The sequence below is a fragment of the Neophocaena asiaeorientalis genome, unplaced genomic scaffold (assembly GCF_003031525.2).
Source record: "Neophocaena asiaeorientalis asiaeorientalis breed wild unplaced genomic scaffold, Neophocaena_asiaeorientalis_V1.1 scaffold204, whole genome shotgun sequence".
NCBI lineage: Eukaryota > Metazoa > Chordata > Mammalia > Artiodactyla > Phocoenidae > Neophocaena > Neophocaena asiaeorientalis.
The window spans coordinates 3346207-3365137 of NW_020173922.1; the positions used below are offsets into that span (position 1 = coordinate 3346207).

The 18931-nt window shown below is 35.0% G+C and overlaps 1 protein-coding gene across 6 annotated transcripts in view; it reads right to left on the reverse strand.

The window, feature by feature from the left end:
* Window positions 1-18931, reverse strand: part of FAM13B (family with sequence similarity 13 member B) — an 83495-nt gene that overhangs the window by 36503 nt on the left and 28061 nt on the right. For 3 of the 6 annotated variants that reach the window (XM_024752268.1, XM_024752267.1, XM_024752272.1), the window contains 3 exons: window positions 16341-16436; window positions 14372-14532; window positions 622-777 (listed from right to left, as the gene is read on the reverse strand). In XM_024752268.1, the coding sequence (XP_024608036.1) occupies window positions 622-777; window positions 14372-14532; window positions 16341-16436 (413 nt within the window). The remainder of the gene's footprint in view (window positions 1-621; window positions 778-14371; window positions 14533-16340; window positions 16437-18931) is intronic. The other 3 variants (XM_024752269.1, XM_024752270.1, XM_024752271.1) reach the window with 3 other exon arrangements.

The window sequence follows — 18931 nt, forward strand, 5'->3', positions numbered from 1 at the left end:
GTAATAGGAAAGGAGATGAAGCTTTTTGTCATTTAAAGGTAACAAGTCAGATGAAAAGTGGAGTAACATCACACAGTACATAGAGTACTTTTAACTTACACAAATTCAATTATTAACAGCTAACCTAAAACAAAGGCATGTAGGGAGGGCAAAGGCTGGAGGCAGGTGATAAGTTAAATAGCAAAGGATGATTCCATCTACCATTTCACTCAATGACCATGTGCACTAGGAGTGATGTCAATCTGCTGTCCCTGTACCTATCTGTCTAGATAACTGCATGTCATGGTGTGACCATTTGGAGAACAGACAATAGTTCTACTTTTTTTAAAGTTATTTTTCATATAACATGGATCCTAAAAGTAAGCTTGCTACTTCATCTGGTGTTCACAGGCTGTGTTGGACTTAATGCCTACTACCTTAATGGAAGACTTATGAGATTTTCAATGTTAAGAAGTATATACAATTTATATGCAAGTATATACAAAGTCACTTTTCACACTGACTTTCAGAAATGCTCAAGTAAGATGACACCCCATCATTTAAGAAAAAATACAGTTTTTTAAAAGAAAAACAATTTTATAACTCAATAAATAACAGTAAAATGTTTTAAAAGTTTCTTACTGGTTATTAGATCCTTCCCCATCACAATTAACACTTCCTGCTTCATTATTACACACCAGACTTTGCTGTTGTAAATTCTTAAGATCATGATCTATGCTGCTCTGCAGATCAAAAAGGTGCTGTTCCACAGCTGCTCTAATTGTTCTTTCTAAAATGCTATAAAACAGAACACATTTTAGTGAGAAGCAGTCACCCTAACTAGTTATTTGGTCACATAAACACAAACTTTAAAATGTACAACCAGTTTTAAAAAAAAATTTATAATGATATATAAATGAACAGGCTAGAGGGGAAAAAGAAATAGGAAAACATAATATTGGCTTAAATTTTTAAATGAAATTTGCCCAAATAAGATATACAAATCAATCATAATGTCACTATTACTACTGAGGCATGAATGATCACTTGGCCCAGTAATTCACTCCTCACTTCAATACATATAAAGCCATTTAAAAAGACTTCAGGGAATTCCCTGGCGGTCCAGTGATTAGGACTCCGCGCTTCCACTGCAAGGAGCACGGGTTCGATCCCTGGTCAGGGAACTAGGATGCCGCATGTTGTGTGCCACGCATGCATGCATGCATGCATACATACATCAATAAAGCAGCCATTAAAAAAAAAACTTCATAAAAAAGCTCTTTTGACATTTTCAATCATTTCAGAAGATCAAAAAAAATCAATTGAGGGGCTTCCCTGGTGGCGCAGTGGTTGAGATTCTGCCTGCCGATGCAGGGCACACGGGTTCGTGCCCCGGTCCGGGAAGATCCCACATGCCACGGAGCGGCTGGGCCCATAAGCCATGGCCACTGAGCCTGCGCGTCTGGAGCCTGTGCTCCGCAACGGGAGAGGCCACAACAGTGAGAGGCCCGCGTACCGCAAAAAAAAAAATCAAGTGAAAAAAAGTTCATCTTTATTCTGTATGTGAGTGTAATTCATTCCTTCTTCATCTGTTCTGACTGAAGTACATAAAATACTGGTTTCACTGCCTTATGTACAATCCTTCCTCTAAAGTAAGTACAATAAATACATGATTTTAATTTCTACAGTTTAGTAATTTTTTTTTTAATTTTTAAATTGTCTTCTGTAAGTATACTACTTATTCCACAGAGGCTGGTAAGATGCTGATAGGAGATATATGGGCACTGTAATCAAAGAAATAAATCAGCTATAAAATTTTCAATACTAAATGACTATAAAATGTGGTGAAAACTGCCACATTTACACTACCCTTGATACACCCAGGAGAACATGCACTACGTTTATTATTCTAATTTTCTAAAGAAATTATTTTTCACATAAGAAGACCCTTAAAATACATACTCTGTGTGTGTGTGTGTGTGTGTGTGTGTGTGTGTGTGGAGGGGAGGGGCGCCGCAACTACTTCATCTGGCGCTTACCTGGAAGGAACACTGACCTATTCCAAGCCCGAAAGGAAAAAAACTGACTACTGGGCCAAACAAAAGTACCCATCTAGGATAGTATGGAGGCCTCAATTTTGGCCCTGTACTCCTTGCCAGAAGTAATAGCACATGCTCCTACTCAGAGGATATTCTCAGGTGGGGGTTATACAAGTTGAGTTCATTTTTTGATAATTCAATGGCCTTATGATTTGTGAACTTTTCTGTATGCAAATGATTCTTCATAAGAAGAATCATTTTTAAAAAGTAAATTTAGTTTTATGAAGATCCTCTGTAAAATGTGCCAACACATACTCTAACCAACATGAGGAAGAATGTCTATCAGGTTAATAGTCTCAGGATTGTCTGTAGGAAACCAAATGAACACCATTTACTATTCATCCAACAATCTTCAGGTCTCCCTTAAGCAAACACATCAGTAGCAAATTGCACCACTGCTTTATCAGACAACAGTAAACCATCCTGGTTTGGCACACATAACTTCTCCAGCTTTAAAAAAATTTTTTTTAACTGCCAATATTATACTAGTTTTCATGAATGAATTATTCTTAGCTAAATGCTTTCATGATGATACCCTCAAGGAAAGTACTTAAATTTTTTTTCATATTTAAATGAAATCATTTAATCATTTTCATTTCTAAAATCAGGAAAAGCTGGGGAGAAAAATCACATATCTGTGCACAAAAAACAGTGTACCCATCAGTCTATTTCTAGCAGTTTCAGATGAGCTGAAAGTTAAATATTTAGTGACTTTTGCAGAAAAAAACAAAATACCAAAAATGATAAATGAGGCTTTCCCCAAAGGGTGTTTAAATGTCAACTAGGATATTAGATCTTTTTCTGATATTTTGCTACAATGATTTGTTGATTATATTTTTAATTTTGGTTGTAGGTTGCTATTTCATTATAAAAGTTAAATCTGGTATATTTTCCTTAGTAACTTAGCAGTCTCTAAGTTTAGATAATTTGTTACCTATTTAGAAACATTCATTTTACTTTTAATACTGTTATCCACTGACAGTGCAGTATGTTGAATGGTGTGAAGAAAAAATATATATCTAACATCACATTCTTGTCACCATTTAATTTGTGATTTCTGGTGAGCTTTTACTGTATCTTACAACAAATTCTCAAAAAGTTCCAATTCTCAACTACATAGTCCATCAGTCTGTTACTAAAGCCTTCTATCATGTTTTAACTTTTCATAGGGTTTACATCATCTCTCTGTTCTTTTTCAAATTTGCCATTGTTAGCCATCTACTCATTCTCCCAGAGGGATTTTCTCACCCTTTTTTATTAGATTAGATTATCAATAAAATGCTAGTGGATACATGGACACAAGACACTTTACAAAGAATCAAATAAACAAAAGAAAAATAATCACTCAACATCACTAATCATCAGGGAAATGCAAATCAAAACCACGAGAACCTTGTACTCCATTGGTGGGAATGTAAATTGGTGCAGTCCCTATGGAAAACAGTATGGAGGTTTCCAAATACACTCAAAATAGAACTACCAGCAATTCCACTCCTGGGTATATATCCAAAAAAAACCCCACTAATTTGAAAAGATACATTAACTCCAATGTTCATAACAGCATTATTTAGAATTGCCAAGATATGGAAGCAACCTAAGGGTCCATGAACAGATGAATGGATAAAGAAGATGTGGTGTATGTGTTTATACACATACACACACACACACACACACACACACACGGAATACTACTCAGCCATAAAAAAATAACAAAATTTCCATTTGCAACAGCATGGATGGACTTGGAGGGCATTATGCTAAGTGAAATAAGTCATACAGAGAAAGACAAATACTGTTATGATATCACATATGTGGAATCTAAAAAAATAACACAAGTGAACTTATTTACAAAACAGAAACAGACACACAGACACAGAAAACAAACTTATGGTTATGAAAGGGGAAAAGGGGAGGAGGGGAGAGATGAATTAGGGCCACCTGTATCAGACTCTCCTGAAGTAACAGTGTTATTTTATTGGAGATCTGGACCCTACTCTAGACCTCAAATACCATAAAGCCAAAGTAAATAAGATAGTATGGTACTGGCACAAGAATAGACATACAAAACAGAAACAGACCCATGCTTGATTTAGAACAAAGATGCTACTATGGAAAGCAGGGAAAGAACAGTCTTTTCAAAAATGAGTACTGCAACAATTTGGTATCCATACTGAAAAAGGTAACTTGGCAACCTCTGTCATATACTACAGACAAAAATCAATTCCAGGTAGATTACAGACCTAAACAAGGAAGGTGAAATGATACAAGTTTCAGAAGATAATACAGGGGTGTGTATTTAGGAAAAGATTTCTTAAACAGGACACAAAAAGCATTAATCACAAAGTGAAAAGAATGATAAGCTTGATTAAAATTGGGAATTATTCATCAGAAGACACAATACGAGAAGGAAAAGGCATAACACACAATGAGGAAAATATATTTACAACATATATTTTTAAAGGGCTCCTTAAAAAGGGCTTTGTTTTCAATAAGAAAAAGATAACCCAACAAAAAATAGGAAACAGACTTGAATAGGCATCTCACAAAAGAAGAAATTGGTCCATACACATATGAAAAAGGGATGGACCTTATTAAAATGACAATGAAGTACTCAAGAATGTGAAGCAATGGGAAGGCTCACACACTGTCAGAATGAGAACTGGAGAAAGCACTATGGAAAACAATTTAGCAATAGTTACTTAAGTTGAAAGACAGTAAATGTGCATGCATGTGTGCACCAGAAGATGTGTACAACAATGTACACAGCAATGTTACTCACAATAGTCAAAAATAAAAATAATCCAATTTTCCAGCAACAGTAAATTGGATCATTGTGGTGCAATCATATAATGGAATACTTTACAGCAGTGAAATGAACAAACCACAGTGACATGTGACCACATGGATAAAATTCTCATACCATGTTTAGTGAAAGAAGCTGGATCAAAAAATACATATAGCAAGTTTAATTTTCATAAAGCTCAGAAATATATAAGAAAGTGATTGCCATAAAAGTCAGCATAGTTGTTACCTTTAGTGGATAGGGAGATCAGGATTGTGAGAGCTACCAGGGTGTTTTCAGTGCTTAGTTCTAGATCTGGGATATTTGGATATTTGCTTTTTACTAATCTGTTTTGATATACATTTGTTTTATGCCCGTTTCTGTATGTATAATTTCTTTCCCAGTTAAAAAAAAAAAAAAAAAACACTTTAAGAAAGTAGATTCCTTGGTCCCTCCCCAAACCTCTGACGTAGGACCCAAGAGTTTACATTTTTAATAAGCACCAGTGATGATTCTTATCCATACTAACAAACTTAAGAAACACTGGCCAAGATCTATACCTAGGCTCCCAAAAGATTAAACTTTAATAATATTTTCCAGGGACTTCCCTGGTGGTCCAGTGGTAAACAATCTGCCTTCCAATGCAGGGGACACAGGTTCTATCCCTGGTCAGGAAACTAAGATCCCACATATCACAGGACAACTAAGCCCGCGCGTCACAACTACTGAGCTCGAGCACCTCAATGAGAGAGCCTGCGTGCCGCAAACTACAGAGCCCACACTCTCTGGAGCTCCCGTGCCACAACCAGAGAGAAGTCCGAGTGCTGCAACAAAGAGACCATGTGCTGCAATGAAAGATCCTGCATGCCTCAACGAAGATCCCGTGTGCTGCAACTAAGACCCAACACAGCCAAAAAAATAAAGAAAATAAATAAATAAGATAAATAAGTATTAAAAAATAATAATAATAATATTTTCCAGTTATCTAAAGGAGCCAAACAGAACAAAAGTTCTAATGGTCTTAAATTCGATGAGTAGAGACTTCCCTGGTGGTCCAGTGGGCGCTCCCAACACAGGGGGCCTGGGTTCAAATCCTGGTCGGGGAACTAGATGTCACACGCTGCAACGAAGATCCTATGTGCTGCAACTAAGACCTGGCGCAGCCAAAATAAATAAATAAACAAATATAAAAAAAAAAAATTCGATGGGTAGGCAGAGGATTTGATCTTTCAGTTTCCTATCCCTTTTAAGTGCTATGGGAATTAAATTTAAAATATATAAAAGTAGTCATCAGCAAGCTAGATTATTAGTATGAAAGTAAAGATTCCCTACCCCAAAAAGCTATAGTAAACAAATCAAATAAATAGATTTTGTACTTTATGAGTCACACTACAAAGTTGACTGTAAAACTGTTCTCTGAATTTCTGAAGGAAAAAGGACTGATTTAGTTTTCCGATTTCAAGGAATTTAATTATTCTTTATTTTCAGACTTTTGCCAAGTTCTGTGGGGAATAAAGCACTTATGTACAAACCAAGGCTAACATACACCTACAGCTATAAAAAAGATTTATCAATATAGTTATGCATCTGCAGAAGCAAAATAACATAAGTAAACTAAGACCCAACACAGCCAAAAAAATAAAGAAAATAAATAAATAAGATAAATAAGTATTAAAAAATAATAATAATAATATTTTCCAGTTATCTAAAGGAGCCAAACAGAACAAAAGTTCTAATGGTCTTAAATTCGATGAGTAGAGACTTCCCTGGTGGTCCAGTGGGCGCTCCCAACACAGGGGGCCTGGGTTCAAATCCTGGTCGGGGAACTAGATGTCACACGCTGCAACGAAGATCCTATGTGCTGCAACTAAGACCTGGCGCAGCCAAAATAAATAAATAAACAAATATAAAAAAAAAAAATTCGATGGGTAGGCAGAGGATTTGATCTTTCAGTTTCCTATCCCTTTTAAGTGCTATGGGAATTAAATTTAAAATATATAAAAGTAGTCATCAGCAAGCTAGATTATTAGTATGAAAGTAAAGATTCCCTACCCCAAAAAGCTATAGTAAACAAATCAAATAAATAGATTTTGTACTTTATGAGTCACACTACAAAGTTGACTGTAAAACTGTTCTCTGAATTTCTGAAGGAAAAAGGACTGATTTAGTTTTCCGATTTCAAGGAATTTAATTATTCTTTATTTTCAGACTTTTGCCAAGTTCTGTGGGGAATAAAGCACTTATGTACAAACCAAGGCTAACATACACCTACAGCTATAAAAAAGATTTATCAATATAGTTATGCATCTGCAGAAGCAAAATAACATAAGTATCGTAAGAATGTGAGTTCTGATTAACAAAGACACACAAAAAATAAATGCTGACAAGTTCAAGGTCAAATTACTTAGGTACTATAGACAGATGCCATAAAGGCCACTTAAAAATCCTAACTGTTTTCATTAAACCACCAGACGAAAAGGGCAAACAATAAATCACAAGGGTCACATGTATTTTAGGCTTCAATCAAGTATAACGTTAAAGACTGTAGTCATTCTGACCTTCTTCTCCCTTCTGCTGTTAACTCTATTTTTAAATCTGTGTAGAATCACATAATCTTCTTGAGAACACAAAATCAATCTTGCAGCCATTTATTCAAACTACTATTTTTTTGTAATTCAAATACAATTATCATAGGGAACTACTATTATTTTAATCTCCCAATTGCAAATATTTACTATTACAAATAATACTTCAATAAAAGTACTGTAGCTCTGCTTCAATTAAATCTGATAAGGATCATTTTACCTGTGTAACAGAGCCTTGCAAGCCATTCTAGGCACTGTGTCATATCCTAACAAAAACATAAGGTAAAGTGACTTCAAATATCATAAAGGATGGTGACAGGCTTTTAAAAACTGCTGAGCAATCAGAACTGCAGTCTAAACGGAAGCAGGCTGCAACATGAGGTCACTACTGACAAGGAGGAAACCAATCAACAGTCCACAAATTTTTTCCCAAGTACTAAATAAGCAACTTGGTGGGAGATAGGGAAAGGGGGACAAAATTTTGAATCTGGCTGGAACGCCTATAAAAATATTTAAGCCTAACCCAGTGTAAAGCAGAAAAAAAAGTCTGTTTGTTTTCATTAATCACACTATATCAAGAGTTATAAATTATGACAAATATGACATTGCTGAAACAGCTGCACAATAGGTAGAGAACTACTGTTCACTCATCATCCATTTTCAGAAAAGCATTAATGGTTAGTTTTTCAAATCTAAAATTAGGATAATTTCCAGATAATTCATGCAAGAGCCCCACTAAAACGACCATTTAAAAAACTGTGGTTTCGAAAAATAAATACATAAAACAGGGACTTCTCTGGCAGTCCAGGGGTTAAGACTCAGCACTTCCAACACAGGGGCAAGGGCACAGGTTTGATCCCTGGTCAGGGAACTAAGATCCCACATGCCGCGCAGCACGGACAAAACAAACAAACAAACAAAAACAACCCCAAACCACATATCCCCTTCCAGTCAAAAGCAAAACGCATTTCTTCACTTTCCCCATCAACTTGGGAATACCCTATACCTATGACAAGAGCAAGAGTAAACTGGAAAGATGCCTCACTATTAGAAAGTTAGTCAATACGTTGTAACAACCACAAGTCTTTAAAATGTCAAATGTATAATTTTCAGGGCAATAGGAAGGAGGAAGAGAACCTGTCAATATCTATTATGCTCTGATACTTCAAAAAATGTTTAACTTTAATAAAATCATCTTATGACCCAAAGCATAAATTCTACTTTTTCCCACCCAACATTTTGATACTCCCACCAAAGCACGTTTTCCTCCTCTTTGCACTTTTAAGTGGAATCTAGCTAGCAAAAATGTGGTGAATTGATTGTCAACTGAAATATTCTGCAAACTGCTTATTTAATAGATTTAAAGGAAAAAGTTACTACTACATTTCTCTCACCCCTATAGTCAGCTGAAGGCATATTTCTTCAACAATAAGGTATCCACAGAATGAAGTGCAAACCAATTTGCCTCAACTCAGAGCTCTTTCTTAATCACTACACCTTTCCTGCATCACACCTAAAATCGAACCATCATAAGCTATGGAACTCACCAAAATGAAGCCCTAGCATCAACAGTACATAAAAGATAGTATCAAATTCTTCATTCTTTCTAAATTCCAAGTTTTAGCAAGGCATTAAATTAAAAGCACAACTTTAAATGAACTTTATAATAATGTCAGTGAGCTGGTTTTTTATTTGTAGTTCTGGAAGCAATATAAATTAAAAATTAACTAACCTCAAGCCAAAATAAACCTTTCCAATACAGCCTAGTTTTGAAAAAGACTGTGAAAAGCACAGGGAAAATAAAGAACTCTTTCAGAACTCTTCAATCTCCCTTTAAATTTTTAAAAGGTAAAGATTCCCCTAACATTTGTATATGTAAATAAGGCCAAATACTAGATAAACATGTGACTATAAAGCAATAATTTTTCATCTACAGATACAAGGCACTTTAGAAGCAAGCTTGAGATTTCCAAGAACTTCATGGATAAGACTGAGCCTCAGAAAGCAACCAAAACTTCTGCCTTTTACACACCCTAGGCTACCAACACTCTAAATCCCACCATTTTTTCCACTCAACTCAGCTCAAATCTTAACATATGGTTAATGGCAAACAACGTACAGAAATAACAGATGTATAAGTAAGTCAATCAATACAACTCATACATGAATATTTAAACCACTGGTTCTCAAAGGGTGTTCCATGAAACAAAAGATCAAAACTGTTTTCATTTGCTTTTTTCACTGTGCTGATATTTGATGATACAAAATCAATGGTAGAAAAAGATTCCTTGGGGTCTTAGCATAAGTCCAGGCAAGTGGTATCAAACTATACCATGGCCATTGCATTCTTCATCACTACCCAGTTGTGATCTTTTAAAAAAGGGAGTCAGTCCTTGATGAAGAATACATATTATTAATTTTATCTCAGACCTTGAGTACACTTCTTTTTAATATTTGGTGTGACAAATAGGAAGTACACACAAAGCAACTCTGCTGCACAGCTTAGTACAATGCTTGTCTTGTTTGAGTTGAGAAATGAACTTTTACCATGGAATACCCATTTTTACTTGAAAGACTGACCGACAGACTATGGTTATTCCAACTTGAATATCTGGCAGAAATTTTCTCAAAAATGAGCAAGACTAACAGTACTGATAAAATTTGGGTTTTCAAGCAAAAATTAGAATTCTGGAAAACCTGTATCCTCTACCATAAGCTCAATAGCATCCCAATACTTAAAGATATTTTGACACAATCAATAATGATATTAAAGAATATACATTTTGATATTATATAACAGAATATATCGCTATTTGGAAGCTCTGAATAACTCAGTAAGGCAGTATTTTCCAAATAACCAATATACCATATCACAAAATTAAGCATGGCTAAAAGATTCTCTCAAAGTACAGAACAGACTGATGGATCAGAGTACGAAAAATTCAGATATGCTTTCAGGTTCCACATTACAAATAACCTTTAAGAAACTACCACTTACCAAGTTTTGGTGTATTGTCAAAGAAGAATATCCACAATTATCTGAAAAGGCTATAAAAATTCTCTACCTTTTTCCAACTACATACTTGTGTAATGCTAGACTGTCTTCACATTACTTCAACCAAAATAACATATGGCAACACATTAAATGCAAAAGAAAATATGAGAATCTAGCTATCATCTTTTAAGCCAGATATTAAAGAGATTTGTACAAATGTAAAACAATGCCACTAAAAAATTTCTCACTAAAAATTTCTGAGAGATTCTGGAAAAGTTACTTTTGATTAAAAAAGTTTACATTAACATGTAATGAGTTCATTACTACTTTAAAAAAATTTCTCAGTTTTGGTTCCTAATAGAGTAAACACCAATAGCTATAACCCACAGTAACAAAAGTTCTTTGTAGTCCTCAAATTAAACCAAAAAGTTCGAGAATCGATGAATTAAAACTATAGAGGAGGAGAAATCTATCAACAAAAAAACCTGTTAGATCATAAATAGCTGTATTTCAGCTACAAATACTAAGCGTCTTCCAAAGTACAACTCAACAAAGAACACTCCCAGCAGTTTAAGTATGCTGCTTTAATTTATAATGTGGTAAATAACCAGAGGTATAAAATCAACATAACAAAAGTTTTCGGAGTCCTCAATAATTTGTAAGAGTATAACATTTGAGACCAAAATGTTTGAGAACTGCTAAACTGTCACTTAATGTTTATTTCCCTTAGGTTTCTAATATATCTTCCCACAGAAATACAAAGTAGGCTACCTAATAATTCCATAAAATGTTTGCGAACAACCTGAAAGAAAAACTCAAAGAGACAAAACATTAAGTTAGCAAAAAGTTCAATCTCTAGTTTCATGTAATACAGTATCCACTAATTCCCTAAAATGAATTTATTAAGCACTCCCTATTTTCTAGACCCTGTGCATTCTAGGATCTTTCTCCCCTACCTTTCTTTCATTAAAGGTGGATATCAAAGAATGTATTTTTTACCTTTATGCAACCAATCAGCCAAAATTAAAATGTTAATGTATAAATATTAACTGAAATTTACAGATATCAACACTAAATCTAGAAGACCACTATGACATACACATCTATTTTTGTTGCCTTATATCCCTATCCCTTTCTTTTGGTATTAGCCCCATTTTTCTATGGCAAACTAGCTCCTCCCTCCATCCAATGCTCTTGGTACATGCATAAATTACAATGACCCAGCTCTACCCTGGCCAGGAATGGGCACATGACCCAATTTAGGCCAGACCTTCTCCTCTGCTACCCCACAGGAATCTGGTCTTGAGCAGAATGACAGATGAAAAGAAGTAATTGGAAATCTCACAGCAACAGCCACATGCTGAAGAGATTCTTCCATGACCCTCTGTTACTAAATTCTCCAAAGCTGCCATGTTCTTCTCTCTGCTTTTCCTTTCAATTCTGGGACCTATCCAGCATTCTTCTAATAAATTACCTTTTTTCTTTCCATTAACCAAGATCTGTTTCTACAACTTTCAATTAAGGAATACTGATTACCACCAATCTCTAATGATTCCATCTAAAAATGACTGTGTTTGGGACTCCCCTGGTGGCACAGTGGTTGCGAATCTGCCTGCCAATGCAGGGGACACAGGTTCGAGCTCTGGTCTGGGAAGATCCCACATGCCACGGAGCAACTAAGCCCATGCACCACAACTACTGAGCCTGCACTCTAGAGCCTGTGAGCCACAACTACTGAGGCCTGCACGCCTAGAGCCTGAGCTCTGCAACAAGAGAAGCCACCACAACAAAGAGTAGCCCCCACTAGCCCAACTAGAGAAAGCCGTGTGCAGCAATGAAGACCCAAAAACAAAGACCCAATGCAGCCAAAAATAAATTTAAAAATTAAAAAAAAAAAAAAATGACTGTGTTGGAGGGAAGGAGGATCCTCTACAAAGCTAGACAGATGATCAAAAAGAAGAAACTATTGGAATCATGCATTTGAAACAATATTTAACCTTGCTGGTAATTAAATATATAAAAATAGTTAATGAATTTGCTCTCTAAATCAGCATTATCCAAAAGAAATTTTTACAATGACAGAATTGCTCTATATCTGCATTGTCCAATATGGTAACCAGAAATCATATATGGCTATACTGAGCACTTGAAATGTGGCTAGTACAACTGTGGAAGTAATTTTTTTTTTTAAATAAATTTATTTATTTATTTTGGGCTGCATTGGGTCTTTGTTGCTGCATGGGCTTTCTCTAGCTGCAGTGAGCAGGGGCTCGTTGTGGTGCACAGGCTTCTCACTGTGGTTGCTTCTCTTGTTGCGGAGCATGGGCTCTAGGTGCACAGGCTTTAGTAGTTGTGGCTCGCGGGCTCTAGAGCGTAGGCTCAGTAGTTGTCGCGCACGGGCTTAGTTGCTCTGTGGCATGTGGGATCTTCCTTGTCCAGGGATCGAACCAGTGTCCCCTGCACTGACAGGCGGATTCTTAACCACTGCGCCACCAGTGAAGTCCCTGGAAGTGATTTTTAAATTTTATTTAATTTTAATTGTTTTAAGTCTAAATTTAAATAGCCACATGTAGCTAGCTAATGGTTACCTTATTGGAGGGCATAACTCTATAAATTAACAAAATAAAGAACACCAATTTAAATCTATTGTTTTCAGGTGCTCAAGAAAATATTGCTAATGGTAATGCAAAATGGGCCAAGTCTTTTAAGTAGTCTGGAAATACTTATCAAAAGCCATAGAAAAATTTACTCTTTGAGCCTAATAAATTTATATAAGTCAAAAGAAGGAAAAAAGGACCCAAGAACAAAGGTTGTATAGTAGTATAGCAATGACAAGGTAGCTGGAGTAACTCAAAGTTCAGAAAAAAGAATGACAGTAAATATATAATTAAGATACAGTTAAATAATTTAACATATAGCTTATAAATATTGTAATATATAACTAAAATATAGTAAAGAATGCTATGTAAACATAGAAAAGCACAAACAAAAAGCTAAATCGGAGCAAAAGAGTGAATAAGCTTGTTAATATACCATAACTATAATCACGTCTGAAGAAACTATACATAATATAAAAATCTAGAGGGCCACAGAGAAATGTAATAGTTGTATTTAGAAGTATACATTTTAAACTACTTTATAATTTTTCTAAATGACCGTGAATAGTTCTTCCCTTAAATTACTACTTATTTTAAAATGACATTTTGCTGTCTGACTCTTAAATTATTTCCTCTGTTTTTTTAACCACCGTTCTGTTGAACACAAATTTAATAAAAAAAATATCTAGTGGCCTAAACAAATAACTGTCCCCCTAGTTAGAAAACCATGGAGCTTTACAGAAAAGTAAGGACAGAATTCAGCAAACCTAGAGCTACCTACGGGGAGTTCTTAAATTCTCTAATGCTTCCTAAACAGTGTGTCCAATAGTCCCAGCTATGTGCTAGGATAGTGCCTCCAGCTTACCACATTTACCAAGTTTACCCAGTATGCCCTATAAATATCACTTTATACATGGAAAGGATTGGAAAGCACTATCTTAAAGGATCACAGAGTCCTCTCTTTACAGCCTAGTTCAATCTCGTTCTAGACTAGGACCTGGAAATATAGTCAACTCAACCACTGTATCTTTCTCTAGCAATTCTACTTCCAAAGGTTCTGAAATTTTACCCAACCCAACTAATACACTAATAATACAAAAACAAATAAACTTTAAGAGGAAATATACATAAGAGGTTATATTTTTAAAGAAAGGTATAAATGCTAATAACTGAAAACTCCTTAACAAGGTTGCTTCTTTAAAATTTTCTTATTGTTCTTTTTCATACAAACTAATCTTTCATATACCATTACAATCTGTGTGATTTAGTGCTTGAGTGAACTTACATCTAGAATGAAATGCTCAAAACTAAAGTCCTTTCAACTGAAATACTACCTTGTTGATGCTGTAACACTATTTGGTTCCAGGATGTTTTCAGTCATCCTTAACTGTACCACCTCTGGCATGTCATCTGATTTTTCTGCACCCTCTTCTGGAAGTTCTTCTGTATGTTCCAGCTTTTCATCTTCCTCTTCTTCCTCAGAAAGTTCATTAACCTATATAGATAGAATTAAATGAGAATTAAAATTTAATGAAACTGTTAACTGACATACTATTCTAAGAAAGACATAACTAGTCTAAGAAAAACTTAAACACAACTCATTTCTCACTTCATTTCCTAGGACCAATTTCTCCTACAAAGTAAACAGCTGCCAACTTCTCCATATTAGAGTAAAATATCAAACCAAACATAACATTTTAAAGCAGGAAGTAACGATTACATTACTATATCACTAGGAATATGAATAAGACTGCAAACTATGAAAAAGTCTGCACGCTGTAGTTAATTAACATTAAGAAAGCTTCATTTTCTAACCAATCAGATTTGTAAACCTATCAGCTACAACAAAGACTTCAACTGATCTCTCCAATTTCCAAGTGCACTGAACAAGTGATTTTAATATAGAATAAGTGTGAAAAAAGAAGGGCACAGAAATTTTGCCTTACGGTCTTAACTATGCATTAGAAAATGACAGCTAACTTCTAAATGATTCAGACTGAATTCTTCATGAAGAGACTGGACCTTACAACAAGAAAGAACTCACTGTTTTGACCATTAAGCACAACTCAAGGTTATAATTCTCTTTCTGGCAGGGGCTATAAAACATTTTCTATTATCAAATTGGCTACATAAGTAAACAATCACTCTAATAAAAAGACACAAATATCTGAGAATGAAAACCAATAAAATATTTTCAAATGAGAAACATTTGTTAAGCTATACCATAGAAGAAACTAGCTATAAATGGTCTTAACATTTTTTATAAATTAACACTAGTCATTAAAAACATTAAGCAGTAAATATGTACTTTTGTCCATCCTAGCCAAATGTGCTGGCAATACCTAGAATAAATTTACTGCTACATGTAACAGTGCTGTTTTTCCTACACACAGGCAAATACAGTTGCTAGAGAAATGAAAACTTCAACCAGAAATGAAAACTTCAACCAGAAGAAAGGTAATTACACTGTGATACTCTACCAATTCCTAATCAACGAGTACTGAAAATCATTAGCCTAAGTGGTTATTTACTGAGAGGTAAGATTTATACACAAAGGTGAAAATTTCAAATGATAGGTCAGTTTTTAAACGGAATCAAATGGAAAATTACTCTCTCTATGTATTTAATAAATTAGTGAAAATCAAGAATGTATTTAATCAATAGCTACCTGGTAATCCAAGCCAAAAAAAAAACTGGCAAGAAAATATCATTTTCAGGTTTGGGCGCAAGAGTAGAATATTAAAAAATTAAGACGGCTATTTAAACTGAGAATAGATGAATATTCAGTACACAAATATTTCGTAAAGAAGTACTGCAATTTTAACATGTTACATTACACATTTTAAAATCAGTTTATGCCTACAGTCAATAGCTCTTAGTAACTACAAAAGCTTTATACTCAATTATACTGAACATATTATATTCGATTCAATAAGCTTTATGTAAATTAATTGACATTCCCTAGTATTTTCACCAGAAACCATCAACTAAGATACGACATGAACAAAGTCTATGGCCTATGGATTTTTCTTCCCACCCCCACCTCCCATCCCCCCAGGCCTTCCAGTTTAACTTCCTTAAGTAAGAATTGACTAAATTGGTTTGGATAGGAGTAAAAATTATAAACTTATATAAAAATGCTCTCCCTCTCACCCCACACTTATCTTCAAAAATTCTTCTTGATCTTTTTCTTGTCAACTTGACCTTTTGCTTATCAACACTCTATTCTGTTCATAAATTATTCTGAACCTGCCCTATATATGCAGCTGCCTCAACTTACGGAAAACCCTCAGCCATACTTACATCTCTTCTTTCTTTGACTGCTGTAATTCCCTTCTCTAGGGCCTCGTGAAATGCCTGCTCTCCAGACTCCAGCTTGTGGAGAACGCTGCTACCTGCCTTCTCAAACGTATAAAGAAACATAATTATCACCTACATCTTCAAACCACTCTACTGGATTCGCAATCATTCAAGGATGCCATACAAAGAACCTATTCTCTAACTCTGGGTCATTTCTCAAACACTCCCTATTCAACATCTCCAGTCATCTCTCAAACTATTAAAAAAAAAAATCTACTACCTTGAAAATGATCTAACGACCAAATACTTGCATTAATGGGATGAAACTCTAAAAGTAGAGAGTGCTAAATAAACTTTGCTTCCTTCAAGTATCAAAATCAGGGGAAAAATCAAAGCACTGCCATGATAGACCAGGTCTGCCTACCTTTTTAAATACGTGGATAACAAATTAGCAGCATTTAAGTTATGTCAACTTTAAAATACAACCAAATTGTGCTGAGTTTGAGATTTTACTTTCACTCAATATCTGATCAATGCAGCTTCACAAGTCAAATTTTGACTTGTGAAGTTATGAAATGTTTTAACTTGTGAAGTTATGAAGTTACGAAATCTGCTTTTAAAAATAATACTTTCAGAAATCTGTTCTTCTATTACTTGCAAGCCAGTTATAATTCAAAAAAGTAATAAAATAGATAAGAAAACAGTTACTGGCAATTAGCAACATGAGACAAGGTAATTAATATACATCACTGTCTCTCAGGACTCACTGCACTACCATGTTTATTGAGAATATTCTGTTCAATATGCTAACATCCTCTTTTCTATTCACAGGCAAATCTGCAGAATTCAACATTATTTCCTGGTGTTAATTAACCACCATTCTATTTAATGTAAAGCACAATATATTTTAAGTCAGTTTTTGTAGTGCTTAAAAAATACAGAAATATAAATGCAATATATGTGAGATATGAATATATTTCAGTTTACATAAGGAAGCTGCAGGATAATACAAATATCAGAGAATTACACCACAATGTAAAACATAATCAAGATATACACTACAGACTAGAGGAGTCAAGATATAAACATTAGATCAAATTGGCATCATCAGTTTCTCACAAGTCAAATCATCTTGGAAAAGTAGAAAATGAGTAACACAAACGTATGTATATTATTTCACTTTCAGCAGCCTTTAATTTTATTAAAAAAATAAACTGCTGAACTAAAATATAAAGGAAAGAAAAATGGCACACAGAATTCCCCAAAGATGGGATTTCTTATGGGTATCAAAAAGCATTAAAGGTTTAAGGCATATATATCTACTTGTCCTCTTCTTGTCATTTTCTTTTAAGCAAAAATACTTTTGAACAGCTGTGTCAGTTCTTTATTTTAACCAAGTTTTTTAAGTCAGGTACTGTATATGATAGTTGGAAACCTTCAAAAAATATGCCAGGAGTTTCATGGATCACTGATTCAGGTTACAAATTCTACTCACTTGATTTACCTCACACACACACACACACACACACACACACACACACACATTTGATTTCATCTTCATTTCATAAACTGTAAGTTACAATTTGGCATCTTTTACTGTTTTATTAAAAGTTTCTGATACTTGAGAGAGAGGAGAAGAAGGAAGGTAAGGAGGGAAGAAGAAAAAGAGGGAAGGAAAGTCAGACAAAGATAAAAATGCTTACATGAAGAAAATATAAAAAACTTAAGGAACTGACCTATAGTCAATTAATCTATGACAGGGACTTCCCTGGTAGTCCAGGGGTAAAGAATTCACCTTCCATTGCAGGGGACACAGGTTCGATCCCTGGTCAGGGAACTAAGATCCCACATGCCACATGTGAACTAAGCCCGCACACCACAACTACTGAGCTCACATGCCTCAACTAGAGAGCCTGAGCACGCAAACTACAGAGCCCACATACCCTGGAGCCTTTGCGCCACAACTACAGAGCCCACATGCCCTGGAACCCGTGTGCCACAACTAGAGAGAGAAAACCCACACACCACAACTAGAGAGAAGCCCGCACGCCATAACGAAAGATCCCACGTGCCACAACGAAGATCCCCGGTGCCGCAACCAAGGCCCGACACAGCCAAAAGAAACAAAAAAAAAATCTATGACAAAGGAGGCAAAGCTATACAATGGAGAAAAGACAGTCTCTTCAATAAGTAGTGCTGAAAAAACTGGACAGCTACATGTAAAAGAATGAAATTAGAACATTCTCTAACACCACACACAAAAATAAACTCAAAATGCATTAAAGACCTAAATGTTAAGACCGATACTATAAAACTCTTAGAGGAAAACATAGGCAGAACACTCTCTGACACAAATCGCAGCAGTATCTTTTTGGCTTCATCTCCTACAATAATGGAAATAAAACAAAAATAAATAAATGGGACCTAATTAAACTTAAACTTACCATAAACAAAACAAAAAGACAACCTTCAGAATTGGAGAAAATATTTACAACCAATGCAACCGACAAGGGATTAATTTCCAAACTATACAAACAGCTCATACAGTGCAATATCAAAAAAAAAAAAAAAAAAAAAAAAAAAAGGGGAAGAGA